The following is a 25,571-nucleotide window of genomic DNA, read 5'->3' as shown; positions in this document are numbered from 1 at the left end:
ACATTTTTGTTAGTTTAGTTCAGGAGAGCTCCTCTGTAGTTACTTGCTAGATGGGATGCTGCCTGATTCAGGAATTGTTTAATAAAGCCAATTAGATCTTCAAATTTACTTGGTTGAATTGTGTTTTTTAACAGTAGATTGGCAATTTAGGTTGGGCTCAGCTAGAAGATTCCTCTGCTGGTCGTGGCTGGGCAAACTCAAGCATCTGCAGTCAGCTGCCAGGTCAACTGGGGACTAGCTGACCTACTCATCAGGCTACCCAAGGTTTATTCACACGGTGACAGAAGGGTTCCAGGAACCCAAGGGAGGAAAAGCCCCAATGCACAAGATCTTTGCAAGTCTCTTTTTTGTGCCATATTTGCCAACACTGCATGGTCCAATGCAAGTCATGTGGCTCAGCTCAGAGTCAGAGTGGGAAATCACTCACAATTACCTAGCAAAGGAACATGGATACATGGAGAAGAACTTAGACCATTTTTGCAATCTACCATAATCCCTATACTACTCTTTCAATCATTTTTCCTTCTTCTTATCTATTATTGTTAGAGTAGGCAGTTAGTCAGGCTTTAACAGGATGCCTGGAAGCCAGCAAAGGGGGAGTCAAGGCCAGTTACCAGGAAAGTTAGCAACCTGTCCACAAGTATTCCACAAACAAAGCCACAAAAAGCCAGATCAAACCAGACAGGCCCAAAACAAAGAAGGTCTGAGACCCTGACCAAGTAAGGGGGAAAAGACGCAAAATCCTCCTCCCAAAGAAATCCTCTCCCCAAACAATAAATAGCCCACCCCTCAGTTAACAACAGTCAATAGAAGAGAGAGACCCAAACTTCTCCCTTGAGTTCACCCGCTCTCCAGAGTGTACTCTCACTTGAGTAAACTCTTCACTAGCACAACTTAACCACTCTGTCCTTGAATTCTTTTCTTGTGGCAAGACTGAGAGACTGCAGTGATGTTTTGGGACAGGCTGGATGGAGGGCCTGGAGGTCTCCCCCAGTTCACCTAGCAACCTTATAGGGATGAATAATATTATCTAAACATAGTTTTGTCTGATCTAACTTCACTAGAAGGAAAAAAAAACTCTGGCTTAGTATTTTCCCCCAACAAATCCTTACAAGGCTAGGTGCAGATTGATGGGATAGGTGACTGTCTTAGGACTCTCAGACAAGCCTCTTTTAGAGGTCTCGAGCAGCTCTCCCCCCCCCACACACACACACAAGTACATACCACTTGGAAACAGGCTATTATTTTTATGTTCACTAGACTGTCCCCTAAAGCAACTGAAATGTGTAGGCAAGGCGTCAGGTCTATAGTACAATGCAAGCTGTACCCAGCAGGAGAGTTTCCAACAAAGAAAAGCACAGGGGCTGGAATGCAGCATAAAGTCTGCTCACCAAGCCATGAAGCCTAGTGCATGAAGGCAACAACCAGGAGGGAAAATGAATGTTTTTAAATTTTGAAGTTCCTTTTTTTTAAATTCCACAAAAGGGTCACCCAGTGGACAAGAGTTCTCAGATATGCCTCCACCCCGTTCTAACACATCTTAACCTACTCAAAAACACCATATGTGCTAGAAGATGTCTTCCCAGAAGACCTAAAATATAACTATCTGGTTCAAGTCAATGGTAACACAGTAGTCACAGTGAAGACAGTAATACTACTCCTGGAACCAAACACTACAACTTTTTAAAGGTTTGTGCATAGGCAGCCCAGCCTTGGAAAGCCTGGCCTCTACACTCAGTTTTTTATTTAAAAAAAAAAAAAAGGGCCATCACTCAACACCTAAAAAACAACCCAATTAGAAAATGGCAAAGGACTTGAATAAACATTTCTCCAGTGAAAACATAGAAACGGCCAGCGAGTATATGAAAAGGTGCCCAACATCACTAATCATTAGGGAAATGCAAATCAAAACCACAATGAGATATCATTACACATCCAATAGCATGGCTATTATCAAAAAACAGAAAATAACATTGTTGGTGAGAATGTTGGAGAAATTAGAAATCTAGGGGCACCTGGGTGGCTTGGTCGGTTGAGCGTCCGACTTCGGCTCAGGTCATGATCTCGCGGTCCGTGAGTTCGAGCCCTGTGTCGGGCTTTGTGCTGACAGCTCGGAGCCTGGAGGCTGTTTCGGATTCTGTGTCTCCCTCTCTCTGCCCCTCCCCCATTCATGCTCTGTCTCTCTCTGTCTCAAAAATAAATAAACGTTAAAAAAATTAAAAAAAAAAAAAAGAAATCTTGTGCACTGTTGGTGGGAATGTAAAATGGTGTAGATGTTATGAAAAGCAGTGTGGGGGCACCTGGGTGGCTCAGTCGGTTAAGCCTCCAACTCTTGATCTCAGCTGAGGTCATGATCTCACAGTTCGTGAGTTAGAGCCCCGCACTGGGCTCCATGCTAACAGTGCAGAGCCTGCTTGGGATTCTCTGTCTCCCTCTTTCTCTGCCTCTCCCCTGCTTACACTCTCTCTCTTTCTCTCTCTCTCTCAAAATAAATAAACTTTAAAAAAGAAAAGAAAAACAGTATGGTGATTCCTCAAAAAATTTTTAAAAGAATTCCCAAATGAGCCAACAATTTCACTTCTGGGTATATATCCAAAAGAACTGAAGGCAGGGTATTGAAGGAATATTTGTACACCCATGTTCATAGCAGCATTATTCACAATAGCCAAAAGGTGGAAGCTACCTAAGTGATCGTCAACAGATGAATGGATAAACAAATGTGGAAAATACATACAATGGAATATTATTCAGCCTTAAAAAGAAATTCTAACACATGCTACAACACGGATGAAGCTTGAGAACATTAAGCTAAGTAAAATAAGCAAGTCACAAAAAGACAATATACTATATGATTTCACTTTTATGAGGTACCTAGAGTAGTCAAACTCACAGAGACAGAGAGTAGAAGGGTAGTTCCCAGGAGCCGAGGGGGAGGCAAGCCTGGGGAGTTGTTATATACTGGGTACAGTCTCAGTTTTGCAAGATGAAAAGAGTTCTGGAGATTGGCTGCACAATAATGTGAATGAACCTACCACTACTGAACAATACACTTAGAAACAGTTAAGATGAGGGGCGCCTGGGTGGCTCAGTGGGTTAAACATCTGACTCTTGATTTTGGCTCAGGTCATGGGATCAAACCCCATGTTGGGCTCTGCGCTGACAGCATGGTGCCTGCTTGGGATTCTCTCTCTCTCTCTCTCTCTCTCTCTCTCTCTTTTATCTCTCTCTGTCCCTCCCCTGCTTGTGCTCTCGCTCTCTCACTCTCAAAACAAATAAACAAACATAAAAAATATTTTAAAAATAGTTAAGATGGCAAATTTATGTTATGTGTATTTTACCACAATTTTTTTATTAAAAAAATTTTTTTTAATGTTTTGAGAGAGAGAGAGCATGAGTGGGGAAGGGGCAGAGAGAGAGGGAGACACAGAATCTGAAGCAGGCTCCAGGCTCTGAGCCGTTATGACAGCACAGAGCCCAACGTGGGGCTCAAACTCATGGACCAGAAGATCATGACCTGAGCTGAAGTCAGATACTTAACCGACTAAGCCACCCAGGCGAGCCTTACCACAATTTATTTAAATGTTTATTTATTTATTTCGAGAGTGAGAACATGAGTGTGAGCGGGGGAGGGGCAGAGGAGAGGGAAAGAGAATCCCAAGCAGGCTCTCTCAGAAACCATGAGATCATGACCTGAGCTGAGATCAAGAGTAGGACGCTTAACAAACTGAGCCACCCAGGCACCCCTTAGCACAATTTTAAAAAGGCCGAGGTAGGGGCTGAGGGGAGTAGAATCTTTTCAGATAATGGAAAGCAACAGAACACCCAGCCTCTGCCACTGGCAGAAGTGCTGCTGCTTCTCTCAGAGAATAGGTAGGGTATAGTTTTCTTAGAGACCCTCAGGCAGTCAAAATGACCCTATCCCAACTCTACCTCCAACTCTACCTTCCTCATCATTCCTTTCTTCCCACCACAAGACATACAAAATCCCCTACAGCATTTCAAGGATAAATTTCTATACATAGTTTCTATCTTTTCTCATTTCCTCTAAAACTATTCATTCACTATTCCTTGTCCAATAACAACTACCAATCCTTTCCTCCTCAGAGAAGAGAAAAAAAATGGATCCAGTAACACAACAACAAAAAAAGCAAATAGTTAAGTCTGAGTTAAAGTTTATACTCATAAGAACTAGATCACAATCTGCACATCTATATTATACATGTTCTTTTGTACATATGAAATATTATAAAACATTTTAATCAAACTGTATTAAATACTTTATAGAAAGTTTCCTTATTTTAATTCCTTCATTGTTATGAAAAATAAACCTAAAAATTGCACAAGTCAAATGATATTATAAATGCTCCAAAGAGGTTATGCCAGATCCCTTGACAATTAAAAGTAATTACTATTTTGCAATCTTTTGTATGTATTTTTGCCTTAATTCACAAACACAGTTTGATACAAAGATAATTAAGACACAGTCCCTGTATTACAAATACTGATATATAAGAGAACTAAAATGAGAACTAATACGATGTGAGAAGAGCTCCAGGAGAGGTAGGTACAGGACACAAAGGGAGTACAGAAGAGGGACATCTAACTCAATCTGAGGCTGGGGGCTTCCAAGAGGAGAAAGCAATGGAGCTGAGTCTTAATGAAGAGAAAAAGCTGGTCAGATGAATGAGAAGTGAAGGCAGCGGAGGCACGAGAGCTTGTAACATGTAAAAGCAGAGGGTGAGAAGCAGAGCAAATGGCAGGTCTGGTAGATGTTTGGTATGACTGAACCACATGTTAAGTGTGAAGAAGTGGTGGCAAATGAGGCTGGAAAAGGAGGCATTAGCCAGTCATGAAGAGCCTTACCCAATGTGCTACATAGAGTTTAGAAATTCCTGGAAGACGATTAGGAGTCTTTGAAGGACTTTTACAGAAGACAGTGATATGTTCGCATTTGTAGTTTAGAAATATAATTTAGGGCAATGTTGATATGTGATGAGGTTGAAAGAGGGAAGTAGTTTATAAGAGACCATCATTGGGGCACCTGGGTGGCTCAGTCGGTTAGGTGGTCGACTTCGGCTCAGGTCATGATCTTGCGGTCCGTGAGTTCTAGCCCTGCGTCGGGCTCTGTGCTGACAGCTCAGAGCCTGGAGCCTGCTTCATATTCTGTGTCTCCCTCTCTCTGACCCTCCCCTGTTCATGCTCTGTCTCTCCCTGTCTCAAAAATAAATAAATGTTAAAAAAAAAATAAAAAAATTAAAAAAAAAAAAAAAGAGAGAGACCATCATAACCCAAATCATTAATTACAAAAGTCAAAACAAAAATCTTGGTACCAGAAAGGAGGTATATTCCAAGATTAAGAGATAACAATCTAGAATTTAGTTACTGACAATGTTGGGTGAGTGAAGAAGAAAAGTGAGTCTAGAATGACTAGATTTTCTGCATGAATCATGGTGCCATTCATCAAGCCAAGGAATGATGAAAAAGGATCAAGTTAAAGGATAAAGCTGTTGGGGATATCTGTACCTTAAAGTCTTACATGACATCAAGAGAGATTTAGATGCCCATTAAACAGTAAGAAATAAGGATGTGGGAATGAGAAGGCAGAGATGGACCAGAGATAGAAACTTGGAATCAAGACTGTATGAGTGAGAGTTGCAACAATGGAGAGTAGAGGAAACCAAGAAAGGCTGTTTAGAGTAAGAAGAAGGCTACGGAGAAACCCCAAGAAGTATTGACATTTGGGGTGTCTGAGTGGCTCAGTTGGTTGTGTGTCCAACTCGTGATTTTAGCTCAGGTCATTGTCTCAATTTTGTGATTTCGAGCCGCACAAGGGCTCTGAGCTGACAGGGTGGAGCTTGCTTGAGATTCTCCCTCTTTCTCTGCCTCTCCCCCACTCGTACTCCCTCTGTCTCCATCAAAATAAATAAATAAACTTAAAAATTAAAGTATCAACATTTGAGCGACAGAGAAGAAAGGATTCTGAAAGAGATAGAGGAATAAATTAGTAGGTGTTAGATATCAAAAGATGTCTCCAGGTTTTTGTAAACATATGTATCTACCTTTAGATACAGTTTTTCTTAAACAAAGACCATGATCCCAAAGAAAGAGGGAGAAGAGGAAGTAAGGCTATAGTCTAAACCAAAATTCCACGAGCACTTACAAGCAAGTTTATTAAATTGATCTCTTACTTTTCAGTGGGACGAAGTTCACGGATAACGGCTAAGAGCTTCAACAGTACTTGGAGTTTTCCTGACTCTTCCTCGGTAAACATGAGAGGGTTGTAATCAGCAGGGAACACATTTACCAAGCCTTCATATAGACTCCTTTCTTCATTTTCATCCCACGTTGAGCTACATTCTTTTCCCTATTCAAAAGGATGATTGTTAACTGGCTCATGTTTATTTTGTTAACTGGGAGGGAAAGAAATGCTAAAATTATGGGGGGGGAAGTGAAGATTAATAGCCACCTGAAAAGACCAAGTTAACTATTACATAAATCTTCACAGGTTACGATGTGATCATTTTTGAAAAAGGTAACATGCATCCTACTGAGTTCATTACAGAGCCATTCGATGCAGTCTCCTAGTGCAAGCAATCTTCACCCTACAAGGGCAGCATCACTACCCACATGTTCCTTGGGAAGGGGAGGAGGGACAGCAGAGAAATAAGAGAGGAAACTACAGTACAGTGATACAACTGTTCTCTCCAAAACCCTAAGATCTCTCATCACTGATACATCCTTTCTTCTCTTCTTTCCTTCCCTCTGCTATTACTTCTCTTTCCTGATTTGTGGGCTTCACACAGCACCTCCCAGGTTATACTCAGAATCAAGCATAAGAGTTTACTCACTCTTATGAGCAATTTCTTGTAGCTATTTCTTCCACAAGAAGGAATAATTCTGCCATAAGTTAACAGAAATTTATTCTTACTTATATTTTTGTTTACATTACCAATGGTTTTTAGAATACTTTTATTCCAAAGTGATTATCAGCACCTTTGAAATTCTTTTTCCAAAAGTGCCTAGATGACATGTGAATACTTAACTAAAAATATACTTATTAATAACTACAGCACTTTTTAGGTTAAATTTCTGAGACTGGCTGGTCTCCTCACTTTGTTCCACATTTACCAGATTTATCACTGTTTTTAAAACTTTGTTCAGTCTACTCCACCTGCCTGGAATGCTTCCTCATTTTTCTGTCCAATTATCCCAATCCTATAGATACTTAAGGACCCAATGTAAATTCCATTTGATTATTTATAGCTCTTTTTTGGGTGGCAAAGGGGGCACTGAGTCTTAACCTTTATGGTTACAAAATACAGTTCAGCTTTGACCTTAGTTAATTGAGAAGTCAACTATATACTTGATTATATTTCCCTATGTTTTCATGGGTGTTGTGTTCCCTCTTTAATAATTCCAGAAACACTTAAAGGCAGTGAATCCTGTAGTGTAAGATGCTAGGCACAAAGTACATTTGGCTTATTTCCAAAATATAATAATAGTTGGGTAAAGTTGCTTGATTAAAAATACCTGGAAACCTAAGATACTAATATCACTGGAATATACAAGGGGAAAGAGATGGTTGCTGGCTGCTTCAGCTTAGGTCTGCTAAGATGCCTATACCTTGGAGAGGTCATCAAAAGACCACAGACCCAGGATCTAGTCCACAGCTTTTCACGTTCAGAAACTGAGTAAGTTTAAGCTCTAGGCAAATGAGCCATACTAATCAAATTAAGAAACAAAGTCAGAATATAAATTTATTGACCTTCAAAGGAGACTTGCCTATTTAAACCAAGTGGCCTACACATTCTGTCACATGAAACCACAAGGGAAGCCAAATCATTAGCATAAAGTTGTCTGGTGAATATTAAATAAAAATACGAGGGAAATGGTGATCTTATGGCACAAGTTCTTAGCCAGGAACATGTAATCAGAATCACTTGGGGAGTCACTTTTTCCAAATCCTCATACTTGGGTTCTACTCTCAGAGTTTCTGAATCAGTCCATAGGTGTTGAGGTCTGGACAAATGGAGTTTTAAAAGCTTTCCAGATTATAATGCATAATACCCCTAATTAAGAATCAACTAATAGATATCTTCATTCTGTGACAGCCTGATAAATCACCTCCTTCACAGGGGAGTTTACCAGTTAGACTTCTCATATCAGCCAATCATGGCATTCACTCTTCTGACTCTCTGTAGCCTTTGGTTATCAGTTACACTTCTTTTGGTTATATTCCATTCACATTTCCTGAAAAGAAACCCATCACCTTGACTGAACTTGGGAAAAAAAACCTAGTTTCAACAGGAATACCTTTATTAAAAAAAACTCTGCTTAAAGGTTGTTTATACATGTGGAAGGCTCATTTCAGCCACTTTCTATTGATCCTCATTTGCTATGATGTTAGAGGAAAGGCTTTACCAAACAAGACTCAGATTGTAAGTTATGCACCCTCTTTGAAGCTTGTGGTATCCTGTGCCTATTACTAGTTAACTGGTGCATTCTGGGCTATGATAAAGTCTACCTTTTAAGGAAGAATTTTTGGCTTCTATTTTTGCTGGGCATCATGCCCAAAGGGTTTAATTTTTATCACTGTATATAAAATCTGTTTCTTAAAAAGTTGATTAATAGTTATAATCCTGCTTACTGCAGAGTTACAGAAAGCTGACTTCTCCTATGATAAACTATGTAAATATAACTCATTGAAGGATAAACTTGAAGAATTCTGGTAGAACACTCCATTTTCCAAGTATATAACTAATGACCTCAAGCGTGATGCAGCATCCATGGGTTTTCTTTCGTTTTGTTTGTAAATTATGATTTTACTGTTTAAAGAAAAAAATAAAAGAATAAAAACTGTTCTAAAACAGTGTTAAGAATGAGCTGGGGGGGCGCCTAGGTGGCGCAGTCAGTTAAGCGTCCGACTTCAGCCAGGTCACGATCTCGCGGTCCGTGAGTTCGAGCCCCACGTCAGGCTCTGGGCTGATGGCTCGGAGCCTGGAGCCGGTTTCCGATTCTGTGTCTCCCTCTCTCTCTGCCCCTCCCCCGTTCATGCTCTGTCTCTCTCTGTGCCAAAAAATAAAATAAAAAACGTTGAAAAAAAAAATTAAAAAAAAAAAAAAAAAAGAATGAGCTGGGGATAATAGAGTTTTCATAGTTATTGTGTAATTTCTATGGTCAGGCATTCTGCTAGGTTGTTTCCATGCTATTTCATCAAGTTGCCACAGGAACTTGATGAAATAGTATGTTCATAGGAAGTTATTATTGTCTCTTCTTTGGAAATAAGAAAAATAAAGGCCCGCAGATGGAATTTGACCATGGTTAAATTTGCCCTTAAAGGGGCACCTGGGTGGCTCAGTCACTTAAGCATCTGACTTTGGCTCAGGTCATGATCTCACAGTTCATGGCTTCGAAGGCCCACATCCAGCTTTGCACTGACAGCACAAAGCCTGCTTCAGATTCTCTGTCTCCCTCTCTTCCCCTCCCCAGCTCATGAAAAATAAAAAAAATTTTTTTTTAATTTTTAATAAAAATTTGCCCTTAAAGAACTGGTAAACGGTAGAATAGGAACTGATACCCAGTTCTAACTCCAAAACAGAAAACTCTCACTATACTCTAAACTGCCTTATGTTTATTAAATATCCAAATGGTTAGTTCAACTATATAATCATTAAAAATCATACTTGGAGAAGGTATCTAATTGGGAAAATGCTCTCAATTTATTTAGTGGAAAAAAAGTAGATTTTAAAATAATAAGCATAACATCATTAAAATTAAGTTTCTCTAGAACTAGATTATATATACGTATCTTTGAGTCCCTGTTTCCTCACAAAAAAAAAAAAGTGGGGACGGTAATAACAATACTTATTCCACAATTTTGTAAAGAATAAACAAAATAATGCTAGAAAAACATTTAGTGTTGGGTACATTTATATGCTTAATAAGTTTTGGCTAAGATTATTAATATCAAAATATGGGGTTTTTTTTCTGGCTAGAGAGCTTTATTTCTTTATAATAAATTCCTAAAAGTGTTGCTAGGCCACAAAATACATACAGTTTTAAAGCTTTGGTACACATTGCCAACTATCTTTCAGTTACACCAATTCACAGTCTAATCATATGACTTTAATTTTCTTCTGGTTTTCTGAGTTTTATAAATTTCATACAATATGTATCATATATTACTTTTATAATGGGAAAAAATTAAATTATTTTCAATGATAAATTTTCTATTTGTTTGCACCAAACAAAACTGATTGGCTACATATATATAAAATAGGAAGGAGGACCACAGCAAAGTATTAGTTAGACAAGATACCAAAGGGCATGGGGCAAACTCTAGAAGGCAGTGCCTCACATCCATTTCACCCCTTGTTCAGTCCTATATGTATGGACATGTTCTGAACAAATAGAAGCTAGATAAGCTGTACAGATGAAACATATAGGAGAGGCTACAGAGCTTCTCGAAAACCCACAAATGCAACCCCTGGGGTTGGCCCAATTTGCCCTCTTAGACTCACATGACACAGAACCCTTAGCTCACATCTCTGACACAGTCTCAGATACTACTTACCTTTATAGAGTTGAACAAAAGGCAGGGGTGATTGCACAGCTTTTTAAGAGCTCCTATACATATTAGATGAGGACTATTTCCTAACAACCCTTGAAGGCAGAATCTGACAGCCTGAGAATTCAACAGCTTTCGATAAAGCTCAATCTGTAGTGCTCCTGGTCGGCAAAAGACTACATTCTCTATTTTAGGTGGAAGATACTTATTTATGACTTCTTGGGTTCTTCTAAGGATAAAGAGTCCAGTGAGGCAAGTAAGTTCAGCTGCTCTTTTCTCTCCTAACTCCTTTTCTTCCTATGGAAAAATCGCAGACTTAAAAGTATTATAAACAAAGAATTATTGCAATTAACAGGAACATTAAACATTTTATATCAATAAACCATTTACTAATTACATCCCTTCAGGTTTTTTTTCTAACAGAATAAATTCAGTTTGAGTTTGGGATAGAAAAACCAATCATATTCTCTTTGTTCATTTTTTTTTTTAATTTTAAATGTTTATTTATTTATTTTTGAAAGAGAGAGACAGAGCACAAGCAGGGGAGGGGCAGAGAGAGAGAGAGGGAGACACGGAATGGGAAGCAGACTCCAGGCTCTGAGCTGTCAGCACAGAGCCCGATGCAGGGCTTGAACCCAAAAAAGATCATGACCTGAGCCCAAGTCAGGCTTAACCAACTGAGCCACCCAGTGACCCATCATCTCTTTAAATGTTCAGCATAACCATTTAACTAAATTAAGCCAGTCTCCTAATCTTTGTTTGGCTATTAGCACCGTTGAGAGCCATCAGCAATCAACAATCTACAAATTAAATTATTCTAAAAGTAAGCTTTTATGTGAAGACTGTCATGGTACATAGTCTTAAAATCATCAACAAAGAACTAACTCAGCAAATTCTTGGAAGCAAATATTTTGACAAGTTATTGACCCTAAAATTAAACCTACAAGAAATTACTGGCACAAAGCACAGCTAATTCTTTCAAAATCATTACAACATTGTTCATTAGAAATGTTTGCTTCCAATTTGTTTGCTTCTTTTTGTTTGTGTCAAAGTTTTTACCACCGTACTTTTTTAAGTCAAAACACAGTATGATTGAAATATAAGCTTAAATTCTTTTTTGAGCATACATAACTTCACAGTGAAGCTTAAAATAATATCCCATATGTATATATTCATTTCTATATAAATCATAAAAAATTCCCCTCACATTTTAAAACTATTTTCAATTTTTATTACAAAAGAAATAGGTTCACTGAAGAAAAGTCAGAAAATAGTTATGCAAAACTAAAACTGAAACCAAGTTTAATCAATCAGAAACAACCACTACTGTCAACACTTTTATGTGTATCTTCCAAGTCTTTTTCCTTTATATTAACATATAAATGTATTTAACATTTTACTTTTATTTGTAACAAAAACAGGATCTTTACAGTTGAAGCTTCATGGGAACAAGGCACCATTCAGTTTGGCTTTTCACTGTATTCCCTAGTGTTTAACACTTTACATTTGGCCCACTTTAGATGTTTAACATGTAGGTGTTGGGTAAATAAATGAATGTGATTTTATTTTTAAATAATATATGATTAACATTTTCCACGCTAATAAATATATTCATAAGCTATTATTGTGTATCATTCCTGGTTCATGGGAAATGTTCAATAAATATTTACTAATTATCATTTTATTAATTCTGAGACATATTTTTTTATACTTTAACTTCTCTCATATAGGATGCTTTTTTAAATTTGTTTTTAATACTTCTTTTGAGAGAAAGGAAGAGAGAGAGTGGGGAAGGGGCAGAGAGAGATGGAGACAGAGGATCCTAAGTGGGCTCTGTGCTGACAGCAGAGAGCCCGATGCGGGCTCAAACTGTGAGATCATGACCTGAGCCAAAATCGGAACTTAACCGACTGAGCCACCATCAATGACTTCTTAAACTATATTTATTAGCATGTTTTCCTTAGTGGTTCATAAAATAACGATGCACCTTACAATTGGTATTATTTTAGATTCAATGAAATACATTGTGTAAACAACATGCAGACTCTGCTTTAACCATTTTCCTACCTTTAGAAATGTCTGTTTCCAATTAGTTTGTTTCCTTTAGTTTCAGAATTTTCTACCCTTACAGCTAAATCTTTAAGCACACGTATGATTATTTCTTTATAATAAATTCCTAAAAGTGGTATTGCCGCACCACAAAATATGCACAATTTTAAAGCTTTTGATACATAATACCAAACTATTCTCCAATTGTATACCAATTTACATTCCAACCAATAGACAGCAGTACTCTCATCTATACTTGCTATTACTATGTAAATCGAACCAACTAAAACACCAATAGAAGAGTGAGGCACCTGGGCGGCTCAGTCAGTTGAGCATCCAACTTCGGCTCAGCTCATGATCTCATGAGTTCATGAGTTCAAGCCTCACATCGGGCTCACTGCTGTTGGCGCAAAGCCTGCTTCAGATCCCTCTCTCTGCCCTTCCCCCACTTTTGCACTCTCAAAAATAAATAAAACATCCTGGGGCGCCTGGGTAGTTGAGTCAATTAAGTGTATGACTTTCAGCTCAGGTCATGATCCGAGTTGGATCAGAGTTGAAGCCCCACATGAGGCTCTCTGCTGTCAGCATGGAACCTGTTTCGGATCCCCCAACCCCACCTCTCTTTGCCCCTCCCCCACTTGTGTGTGCATGTGCACTCTCTCTCTCTCTCAAAAATAAACATTTAAAAGATAAGTAAATAAAACATTTTTAAAAAATTTTTTAATGTTTTCTTTATTTTTGAGACAGAGAGACAGAGCATGAGTGGGAGAGGAGCAGAGGGTGAGGGAAGCACAGAATCCAAAGCAGGCTCCAGGCTCTGAGCTGTTGGCACAGAGCCCAAGGTGGGGCACAAATCCACAAACTGACAGATCACAACCTGAGCCAAAGTTGGTCACTTAACCAACTGAGCCACCCAGGCACCTCCATAAATAAAACATTTTTTTTGAAGTTTTTTATGATTACTTTAGTTTACTTTTGTCAATATCAGTAAAAATGAATATTTTTATATGTTTACTGTCAATTACAATTCTTTGTGAAGTGCCTATTTATGATTTTTTTAATGTGATATTATTCTCTAAAATAAGAATGCAGGAAGAGTTGAAGGATTATGGAAAAATAAAGAATTCACTAATTTAATTTTTCCTGAATTAAAATACTGCCCAAGTTGTGGATGACTTTCCTGAACATAGTCTTTTTTTTTTAAACCTATTTAGTAACGTAAATTATACCTCAGAAGCAGAAGGTTGTCTCGATAAAATGATGGGTTCTTCATATATTTTTCTATAAGATGACAAAGAGCCTAATATTCCTGGATTTACAAAATCAATTAATGCAAAAAATTCTTGAAGATCATTCTGAACTGGAGTACCTAAGAGAAACAAAAGTGATGAAAGGTCAAGTTTGTGTTTTATAGTCACAGGTTATTTGTAGAAATTTGTACTCTCTTCCCTAACAAACCTAAACTAAAGGCTTTAGAGATGAGAAAGAGCAGCCAACTCCAAGTGAACAAAAAATATTAAGAACCATATAAATTTTTAACTCTGGATTTAACTTCAGCATAGTGGCTGTGTCCAGGCTCTGCAGTCTGACTCGCCTGGGATCAAATCCCATCTGCATCATTTACTCTCTGAGGGACCCTAAGCAAGTTACATACCTCAGTTTACTTCTAGAAAATGGGGATAATTATAGCAGCTCCTAGGATTGTCAGGATCAAATTAGTTAATCCATATACTAAGAACAGTGCCTAAAGCACAATAAATGTTCCATAACTGTTAGTGATTCTTAATATTATAACAGTGTGACTCTGGACAAGATTCTTGAGCTCTTTAAGTTAAATTCAGCATTTTTTCACTTATAAAACTGGGAAGTTAACAATTTCCCAGTGGTATTACAACAAAAAGTAGAGACACTGTATGCACGTTGTAGCACAGTGCCTGACATTTAGTAAATACTCAGTGAATGACACCTATAATTATTACCTTTCAAAGTTTTCAGATCAAATTGAGATCTTCACTAATCTTAAAGGTTAACACAAATATACCCTGCATAAATTACATACTCAAAAACTTTTGGCTAACTAATTTTCAAAGAAACATTAGCATGTTTCAATAATTATATCAAAAAAACATGTAGGGGTGCCTGGGTGTAGCTCAGTCGGTTAGGCATCCGACTTCAGCTCAGATCATGATCTCATGGTTCATGAGTTCGAGACTTGCATCGGGCTCTGCACTGACAGCTCAGAGCCTGGAGACTGCTTTCAGATTGTGTCTCCCTCTCTCGGCCCCTTCCCCACCCATGCTCGCGTGCGCGATCTCTCTCTCACTCTCTCTCTCAAAAAACAAACAAACAAAAAAAAACCCATGTAAATCAGCAAAGTCCTACAGTATAATTTCAGATGACATTCAAATAACAAGACTAGAAAAGGTTGTCCAAAAATATATGTAAGAGGCATATAAAAATGCACTTATTCATTAACATAGACAACATGAATTTTACAATGCCAGGGAATTTAATGATCATACCCCTCAAAATTAAACGGGTCAACCCGAAGGATAAATGCTTATTAATTATATAACACATCTACCTAGTTCTAAACTTTGAGATACATAATAGAATATGATATTTATGTTGGTATGCATTTTGTTAAGCCTTTAAATAAATATCCATGACAATAACTAAAAAAGGCAGAATCAAGGGCACCTGGCTGGCTCAGTCGGTAGAGCATTTAACTCTTGATCTCGGGGTCATGAGTTTGAGCCCCATGTTGGGGGCAGAGCTTACTTAATCAAAAACAATTTTTTTTAAGATAGGCAGAATGAGAAAAGCAAGTAAGTAAGAAGGGAAACAAAGGTATAAGGATCCTTGTGGTTGACTTTCAGACATCCGACCCTGGCTGACTAATCCAAGCCATTCATGATAGTCAGATCCCATTTGCCAATGATAGCTGCAGGAAAGGATTTATGTCTTTTGACTGGGTTCTCGAGGAGCAGAGCCCAAGACAGGGATTTGGCTGTACAACATGTATGGAGGGAGTGCTCTGAGGAGAAAGAGAATAATAGAATCAGAAAATCGGAGGGGAAGAAACTAAGCAAGGATGGCCTCCTAGCTTGAGATAAATTATAGTAATCCTTAGAGCATAAATTGTGCTATAAAGCCGGTCCTGAAATTACCCTAAGGCAAGGGCTCTGGCATTTTTCACTTACCTCTATGAGTCAATCATTGACCAAGATGCAGAGGAGAGTGGAGGCTCTCATTCAAACAAGGATAATTCTCCAGAAATTGGAAGGGCCACACAAGGCCAAAGTAAGGTGTGGGAGGAAAGCTACATTGAGCTATTCAGGCCTGATTCTAGTCTAGGCTAAAAAGGAATGAGTAGAAAAAGATTCCTGTATTTACATATGGGCCACCCCCCTTTCCAGACAGTCTGGGCCAGCAAGTTTGGCCAGCAATAAATTATGCATGCAGCATATACATATATAAACAATGGATACTTAGGCATTAGGCATTTACCATGTGTCAGGTAGTCTTTAAATAACTTTACATGAATTAACTCCTTTGACCTTTACAATAACTCTACAAAGTAGATGGTATTATTATTCCTTATTTCACAGATAAGGAAACTGAGGCACAGAGAAGTTAAATAACTTGCCCAAAGTTGCACAGCTATAAATAGCAGACTTAGGAACCATGAAGAGACAATGCAGACCTATCTCCTACATTCTTTATCATGATAGCATTGTTTATTCTTCAAAAACTCCAAAATCTAAGTGGCGGAAAATTACATAGGGATTTGAAAATTCAGAATCCTACCAAGACTTAATTACCATAGGTTTATTAGTATGAATTCCATCCAGCACCACCAATTCTTTGGATGCCAAGCATATTACAAATCCTTTATGATAAGTAGGCAAAAATTCCATCAAGTCTTCCCCAAAGTAAATACTGACCAGTTAGAATTATTCTTTTCTCACAAGAAAGGCTAATGAGGGCTGTAGTTGTCTTAATGGCACTATTCTTCAAACGATGCCCTTCATCACAGATTAGAAGATCAAACTTAACATTCTTAATTTGATCCAAGGAACGAAGTAACATTTCATAACTGATGATAAGAACAGAATAAAATGGAGATTTGATGAATTCTTCTACTTTGTGGTCCTAAAAAAAAAAAAAAAAAAAAAAAAGACAGTATTTAACAAATCATGGGCTAAAACTGTAAAATCAAATTCAAGCAGCATATTCCTGACAGACATTAATTAGAATATGTGCACTCAAAACCAAATTGTAAGCCAAGATTCCATTTTTCTGCAAAGGAGTTGCAGAGTTACAATACACTTGAAAAACTACCATATAGACAGTGAAAACTTCAGTGCTGATTTGAAAAGCACAGAGATATAATGGGGCACCTGGGTGGCTCAGCTGGTTAAGCGTCCGACTTAAGCTCAGGTCATGATCTCACAGTTAGTGGGTTCAAGCCCCAGGTTAGGATCTGTGCTGACAGCTCAGAGCCTAGAGCCTGCTTGGGATTCTGTGTTCCCTCTTTGTGCCCCTCACCAGCTCACACTGTCTCTTTCTCCCAAAGGTAAATAAACATTAAAAAAAAAAAAAATTAAGGGGGTGCCTGGGTGGTTCAGTGAGTTAAGCGTCCAACTTTGGCTCAGGTCATAATCTCATGGTCCGTGAGTTTGAGCCCTGCATCAGGCTCTGTGCTGACAGCTCAGAGCCTGGAGCCTGCTTCAGATTCTGTGTCTCCCTCTCTCTCTGCCCCTCGCCCACTCACACTGTCTCTCTCTCTCTCTCTCAAAAATAAATATTTAAAAAAAATTTTAAAACAAAAGAAGAAAAAAAAAAAGCACAGAGATTTAGAAAATGACCAAGGCTAAACTGTGTTGAAAATCCTTACCTGATCAACAGGAAATATCTTGATCCTTTCACTTCCTAGCCATTTTTGAAATTCTTTCCTCCAATTATTCACCAAGCTCCCAGGTGTGACAATAAGTGTCTTCTTTATTACTGGCTTGCCTCCATAGGGTCCCTGACACTGTAGAGTCCAGATGAGTGAAATACATTGCAATGTTTTCCCTAAACCCATTTCATCAGCAAGAATAGCTCCACATCTGCCATTCACTCTGTTAGAAATAATTATACTTCTTTTAGTCACAATAGTTAAATATTTTATGCCCCTAATACTGTCACTTATTAGTCAAAAAATCAGAAACTGATAGTTTTGTAATTAGGACAAACTCTACCCCCTTCTAAATCCTTTTTCTAGGATTTCATGCATCTGATTTACAACATATCTTTTGCATCTTTGATAATTTGTAATTTTTTTCATGACATATTTACTATCAACTAAATTACTAAAACAAATCTGAAATTCAACAGTTGAATCTAAATCATGTGATATTATCATATATATTTAGAGAAACTAGAAATGAATCCCAATTTTATATACACATTTGAATAACTATAACTGTGCTTCTTATCACTAACAGTTGAGCAATTTTTATTAGTTTCAGCATCAGTTATCAAAACAGTTTAAAATATATTATAATCTTAGCCAGAAAGATCAATTGAGCTGTATTTATGATTTTCAAGCAGTAAATGAACTCCTCAATCATATAGCTCCCTGCACTATAAGAAAAAACACTAAATATTGATCTAATACATGTAACTTAGTAATAGACTTATCCTACAGACCTACTCAGTTAATACAAATTAAAATTAAATATAATAAAGAATATTAAGTGGCATGTTTATATCACTTCATAGCTTTTAAAGCTCTTCATATATATACATATACATATATACATATATATGTATATACATGTTATAAAATCAAAAGAATTAAGGACAGTACCAAAGTAAGTATGGTTTTGTCTCTGACTTATTTCACTTAGCATAACACTCTAGTTCCAACCATGTCATTGCAAATGGCAAGATTTCATTTTTTTTTATGGCTAATATTCCATTGTATGTGTGTACACATACATCTTCTTTATCCATTCACAGTCAATGGACTCTTTCCATAATTTGGCTATTGTAGATAATGCTGCTATAAGCATTGGGGTGCATATATCCCTTTGAATTAGTATTTTTGTATTCTTTGGGTAAATAGCTAGTAATACAATTGCTAGATCATAGGGTAGATCGATTTTTAGCTTTTTGAGGAATCTCCATACTGTTTGCCAGAGTGCCTGCACCAGTTTGCATTCCCACCAACAGTGTAAGAGGGTTCTCCTTTCTGGGGTGCCTGCGTGGCTCAGTTGGTTAAACATCCGACTTCAGCTCAGGTCATGATCTCATGCTTTGTGGGTTCAAGCCTAACATCAGGCTCTGTGCTGACAGCTTGGAGCCTGGAGCCTACTTTAGATTCTGTGTCTCCCTCTCTCTGTCTCTTCCCCTTTCGCACTGTTTCTCTCTCTCTCTCTCTCTCTCTCTCTCTCAAAAATAAACATTAAAAAACTTTTTAGAAAAAGAGGGTTCTCCTTCCTCTGTATCCTCACCGACATCTATTTTGTGTTGTTGATTTTAGCCATTCTGACATGTATGAGGTAATATCTCATTGTAGTTTTGATTTGTATTTCCCTGATGATGAGTGATATTGATTTAACTCATATGTGGAATTTAAGAAACAAAACAAACGAGAAGAGGGGAAAAAAGAGAGAGGGGGACAAACCAAGAAACAGATTTAACTCCAGAGAATAAACTGATGGTCAACAGAGGGAAGGAAGGTGGGGGATGGGTGAAATAGGTGATGGGGATTAAAGAGTATACTTGTGATGAGCAATGAGCGTTGTATGTAATTGTTGAATCACTAAATTGTACACCTGAAACTAATATTACACTGTATGCTAACTGGAATTTAAAATGTTTAAAAAGTGGAGTTTTATTATAGTTTAAATTGTTTTATTTATTTTGAGAGAGAGGGAAAGAGTGTGTAGACGCACATGCACGTGAACAGGGAAGGAGCAGAGAGAGAGGGAGAGAGTGCTCAATCTCACAAACCATGAGATCATGACCTGAGCCAAAATCAAGAGTCAGATATTAACCAACTGGGCCACCCAGAGGCCCCCAGTTTGATTACAGTTTAATTCATTCTATTTCTTATTAGTAAAAATAATAACCAAAATTTAACTATATGTTTTCCATTTCAAAGTACAGAAAAAAGTCACAAACATGAATTACAGTCATTATCATTTTATTTTTTTAAGATTTGTTTTGGGGGTGCCTGGGTGGCTAGGTCAGTTAAGCGTCCGACTTCGGCTCAGATCATGATCTCACGGTTCGAGGGTTCGAGTCCCATGTCGGGCTCTGTGCTGGCAGCTCAGAGCCTGGAGCCTGCTTTCCATTCTGTGTCTCCCTCTCTCTCTGCCCTCTCCCGCACTCACACTCTGTCTCTGTCTCAAAAATAAATAAACATTTTTTTAATTAAAGATTTTTAAAAATTTTAATTGTAATTAAAAATCTTTTTTTTTTTTTAAATAATCTCTACACCCAATATGGAGCTCAAACTCACAACCCCGACATCAAGTTGCATGCTTTACCGACTGAGCCAGCCAGCCAGGCACTCCCATTATTACCATTTTAGATCAACAATTTGCCAATGCAAAACCAAATGCCAGCTATAAAATAGTGATCCATCCTTCCACAGTGGAGGGAAGAGAACAGGAAGGCTTCACTGGGAAGATGGACCTTGTCAAACAAAGGTAAATAAGATTTCACTATATGAATCAAGTAGTTCAACACAGTGGGAGCTTGAACTGAATTCCAAACAAGGAAATACAAAGGCTATGAACCTGGCAAGATAGCCAGAGACTAAAGATGAGCATACATATCCTTGAAAACTCAGACTGTATCTTGCAAGTCAATGTCTCCCAAACATCAATCTTTCGTGACTACCATCACAATTTTTGCCATATATGTGATACTATATGTTATTATTTATTTTTCCTTAAGTCAACTCCCATTTGTACTTAGATTTATTTGAAAAGTCCAGGCATGATTAACGAAACCAAAAATTTTAAATGCTGTTTTTTCTAATAATTCATTAACTAAATATACTACTATCAGAATTAAAAAACAAGGCTTGTCTGTGTCCACCTAAAATAATCCCACAAATCATGAGCAGAGTGCATGTTACAGATCAGGTAACACTCCTGTAAGTTCTGAGAGTCTGAAGCATGTTAAGCAAGGGAATGCCATTTTCAGAACGGTTTTTCAGAAAAATCAAGCTGGTGGCAATAAGAGTGAATTTGAGGAGCATCAGAAACAGCTACACAGCTAGATGCCACTGCAAAAATCCAAACAAAACATAATCGTATAATGTCAGTTACTAGCACTGCTGCAGTGTGGTGCCAGAAAAGATTTGGAATCAAAGGATATTTAGGAGTTCAAAATTAAAATTTGAGGTTTGATTAAATTGAGAAAGTGAGAGAGATGAAATTAAAGTTGCTTTCCAGGCCAAATGAGATACGGTCTCCAAAGAAAAGAGCAGATTTGAGAAAGAACAGGAGTCTAGAAAGTTTCTGGGATATAGCATTTCCTTAAGCTGTCATCATGCAAAGGGTTCTTAAGAGTGTGAGGGAATTGGGGCACCTGGGTGGCTCAGTCAGTTGAGTGTCCGACTTCGGCTCAGGTCATGACCTCACAGTTTGTGAGTTCAAGCCCCCCATCAGGCCCCGTGCTGACAGCTCAGAGCCTGAAGCCTGCTTCCGATTCTGTGTCTGCCCCTCCTCTGCTCATGCTCTGTCTCTCTCTCTCTCAAAAATAAATAAACATTAAAAAAAAATTTTTTTAATAAAAATTTAAAAACTTAAAAAAAAAGAGTGTGAGGGAATTTACATTCCCAACTCCCTATTAAATGATCAATTTAAAAATCAAGGGCCTATGCATTAAAAGCAAAACAAAAAGGAAATATATATAGAAAGAAATATAACAAGATGTTAGCAGGTTCCTTTGATTCTTTTTTACTTCCTTTATCAAGCTTTTGTGTGCGTGTGTCCTCTAAAATATCTTTAAGAAAGGATGCTACAGGGGCGCCTGGGTGGCTCAGTCGGTTAAGTGTCCGACTTCAGCTCAGGTCACGATCTCGCGGTCCGCGAGTTCGAGCCCCGCGTCGGGCTCTGGGCTGATGGCTCGGAGCCTGGAGCCTGCTTCCGATTCTGTGCCTCCCTCTTTCTGCCCCTCCCCCGTTCATGCTCTGTCTCTCTCTGTCTCAAAAATAAATAAACGTTAAAAAAAAAAAAAAGAAAGAAAGAAAGAAAGAAAGGATGCTACAGTTCTTTACCAGAAAACTCCATTTAAAAGGGAATGAGGGAGATTCCTTTTTTGGGGATGGTACCTGGGTGACTCAGATGACTAAAAATCCAGTTCTTTTTTTTTTTTAGAATACAATCTTTGATGTCTGCTCAGGTCATGATCTTACAGTTCATGAAATCAAGCCCTGAATCTGCATAGGGCTGTGCACTGACAGCACCAAGCCTGCTTGGGATTTTCTCTCTCCCTCTCTCTCTGCCCCTTCCCTGCTTACACTCCCTCTCTCAAAATAAATAAATAAATAAATATTTAAAAGGGAGTGGGGAAGACTCCTTTTTTTTTTTTAAGTAGAAGTGAGATAAGAAGAAAATCTTTTTTCAAAAGTCTCATAAGCAGAATTAACAGCTACTTCAATTTTGCCCTCATAAGCCTTTCTCATACTAGTGAGCTCTTATTGTACCACATTAAGGTTGACTATATTTACCTATTTCTTCAAATACCTTAAAAACTACTTAAGGATAGGACCCATGGTCCTGACTCCTGTATGCCCAGCTCCTAGCAAGATATCTGGCACATGGGATTCCATCAAGAACCACTTTTGGAATAAATGCACACATTAAGCATAATTCATGATATACTGAGACTCTTTTTATCAGACTTTTTCTAGAAAACCATTATGTTACAGGTTAAATCAAAAGTCGGAATAAACAAATTATTTTCCTACCTCATTCCCATTACACATTCATATAGGAATAGGATCCCTTCTTTTTGATGTGGTCGAAGATGATATACAAGGTAAGGATCTATCACTACATCCACAATAGGAGAACAGTTCTTATTGAACATCCACTGGTGATTATTGTCTGGTCGCGACATTACAAGAGAATCTTAAGAAAAAGATGATAGTTTACCTATTAATGTATTGCAATTTCACTTTGTCAGCAACTATATTATCTTGCTTTAATTACTCATAACTTAGAACTGTTTGCCATCCTTTGTGGCAAAAAAGTTGAAGTTTAGTAACAGTGATACTAAGCAAGAGTGGAAAATTAAAAAATAAAACCTCATGCCTTATCAATGTAAGATTTCAGGCAGAGAATTTCAAAGGGCTTTCCAAACTTCATATGCCCCAAAGTACTTCAAAACCACTGAAATTGGGGTACCTGGGTGGCTCAGCAGGTTATGTGCCTAACTCTTAATCTCAGCTCAGGTCATGATCTCATGGTTTATGAACTCCAGCCTGGCCATTGGGCTCTATGCTAACAGTTCAGAGCATACTTGGGATTCTCACTCTCTCTTTCTCTGCCTCTCCCCTGCTTGCACTCATTCATATATACTCTCTCTCTCTCTTTCTCACTCTCTCAAAGAGAGACAGCAGAGCATGAGCATGGAAGGGGCAGAGACAGGGGGAGACACAAAATCCAAAGCAGGATCCAGGTTCCAAGCTGTCAGAACAGAGCCCAGCGCGGGGCTCGAACCCACAAACCATGAGATCATGACTTGAGCCAAAGTCAGATGTCTAACCAACTTAGCCACCCAGGGACCCCACAAACTAAATAAACTTAAAAAAAAAAAACCACTAAAATTCACTACTGTTTAACAGAGTATTCAGTAAGCCACACATTTAATAGCTCAGTATTCAGAGCAAAGAGAACGATTTCCAACTAAAAGCACAGGTTGGAATTTTGCCCAGTTGCACTTGCGAATGATCACAGCTTCTTATTTTGGAAAGGCACCCCAAATTTAACATAAAGGCTCCCATTATTTTCACTTCTGTACACACTAACAATGACTATTACTTCTTCTATTAACCAGAAGAACTGAGAAAGGATGACAAATTTTCCATTGACTTCACCATCATTATTTGCTTCAAGTTAATTACTACGTTCATGAATGTCAAATTCATTTATCTTTGCAAAGCAGCAAATAAAAGCAACCGTTGAATAATAATGTAATTCTTTAGATATATGCTAATACAGTTCAAGATTTATTAAAATATCACCAAAAAATACAAACTCAAATATAACTAGAAAGCAGGTCTCAATTAATCTAGTCAGGTAATAAATTCATCAAAATTATTTTGGGGATATATTTATATGTCTGCATCATGGTTAAAAAATGAAATAGAGGGGCGCCTGGGTGGCGCAGTCGGTTAAGCCTCCGACTTCAGCCAGGTCACGATCTCGCGGTCCGTGAGTTCGAGCCCCGCGTCGGGCTCTGGGCTGATGGCTCAGAGCCTGGAGCCTGTTTCCGATTCTGTGTCTCCCTCTCTCTCTGCCCCTCCCCCGTTCATGCTCTGTCTCTCTCTGTCCCAAAAATAAATAAATGTTGAAAAAAAAAATTAAAAAATGAAATAGATTTTGGGGCGCCTGGATGGCTCAGTCGGTTGGGCGTCCAGCTTCGGCTCAGGTCATGATCTCACCATCCGTGAGTTCAAGCCCCACATCAGGCTCTGTGCTGACAGCTCAGAGCTTGGAGCCTGCCTCGGGTTCTGTGTCTCCCTCTCTCTCTGGCCCTCCCCTGTTCATGCTCCAACTCTCTCTGTCTCAAAAATAAATAAACATAAAAAAAAAAATGAAATAGATTTTTTAAATAAACAAAAAGAAAAAAGAGAACAGAAAGAAAGGGAGATAAAGAAAATAGGTTCTAGTAGATTAAAACAATATCCAGCAATGCAGAAATATGCAGTCACAGGAATGAGAGTCTGGTCATGTCTACCATTAGTGATTACCCAGAGGAAAGTTTTCTGTGGATCTTCCTAGATTTCTGAGCAACTAAAAGGAACTCCCATTTCTGAGGTCAATTCCTGGCAGGCAGAGGATTAGGATGTGAAAATGGAAAACTTAGCTCTTGGCTTTCCTCTATATTCCAGTAGCAGAGCAAGAGTATATTCCTTGTGGATTTCTAACCAAGAAATGGCCCCATTTTTTCTCTTGTGAAAAGCACAAAGGGGAAAAAAGAGAAGAGGTGAGGATAATACAAAAGGGAAAAAAGAAAAGATAAGAGGGGAGGATAATACACTCAAGCAAGAAGGACCATAGGATCTAAGTCAACTAACAAAGCATCCATCTTCAGGAAAGATAAAACCTAAACCACCACAATAACAGGACACCAGCTCAAATTTTAAGATGCCTCTCTCTACCTTCACAATAATGAGGCACCACTTAATGCTAACAAAATCTTTCATGCTTTCATTTTAAGTCTACAACCTAGTTCTACCCTTGGCAAGATAAATAAATGAGAATCATTAACACAAAAGGCTTTTATTATATTATACACACACACACATACATACATACATGTACACATATATATATGTTATCACAATAAAATTTTTCATTCAGTCAACAAATATTTATTGTACATGGTATATAGCAGACACTCTACGTCTTTATGGTATGAATTAGAACCCACAATGTAGACTTGAGGAGACACAGCCATTTGTGAGACAAGTGACTGCCCCAAGAGGACAAAGAACCAGTTAGTTCAGTGGGAAAATGGGACTCTAACTCAGATCTTTAAATAAGCACATTATTCTTTTTGGTTCCCCACATCCCTCTATTATGTAATAGGAAGGCAGAGAGAAAGAATAAAAGAGAAGGAAGCCTATTGAAAGAGCTGGTGGGACAGATAAAATATTTGGATAAAAGAAAAAACAGAAGCAGAAGCTTCCACTTTCTTTCAATTAAGTCTCAGGTAA

The 25,571-nt window shown here is 38.1% G+C and overlaps 1 protein-coding gene across 7 annotated transcripts in view; it reads right to left on the bottom strand.

The window, feature by feature from the left end:
* The window catches only part of RAD54B (RAD54 homolog B), a 119,701-nt gene that overhangs the window by 33,445 nt on the left and 60,685 nt on the right, over window positions 1–25,571 (bottom strand). For all 7 annotated transcript variants that reach the window (XM_025922718.2, XM_086695458.1, XM_086695456.1 and 4 more), the window contains 6 exons: window positions 22,596–22,758; window positions 17,517–17,742; window positions 16,564–16,771; window positions 13,846–13,985; window positions 10,574–10,864; window positions 6,189–6,364 (listed from right to left, as the gene is read on the bottom strand). In XM_025922718.2, coding sequence (XP_025778503.1) covers window positions 6,189–6,364; window positions 10,574–10,864; window positions 13,846–13,985; window positions 16,564–16,771; window positions 17,517–17,742; window positions 22,596–22,758 — 1,204 coding nt within the window. The remainder of the gene's footprint in view (window positions 1–6,188; window positions 6,365–10,573; window positions 10,865–13,845; window positions 13,986–16,563; window positions 16,772–17,516; window positions 17,743–22,595; window positions 22,759–25,571) is intronic.

The sequence above is a fragment of the Puma concolor genome, chromosome F2 (assembly GCF_028749965.1).
Source record: "Puma concolor isolate L17-30 chromosome F2, mPumCon1.1.hap2, whole genome shotgun sequence".
Lineage (NCBI taxonomy): Eukaryota > Metazoa > Chordata > Mammalia > Carnivora > Felidae > Puma > Puma concolor.
This window is presented reverse-complemented; position numbering and strand designations above follow the sequence as displayed.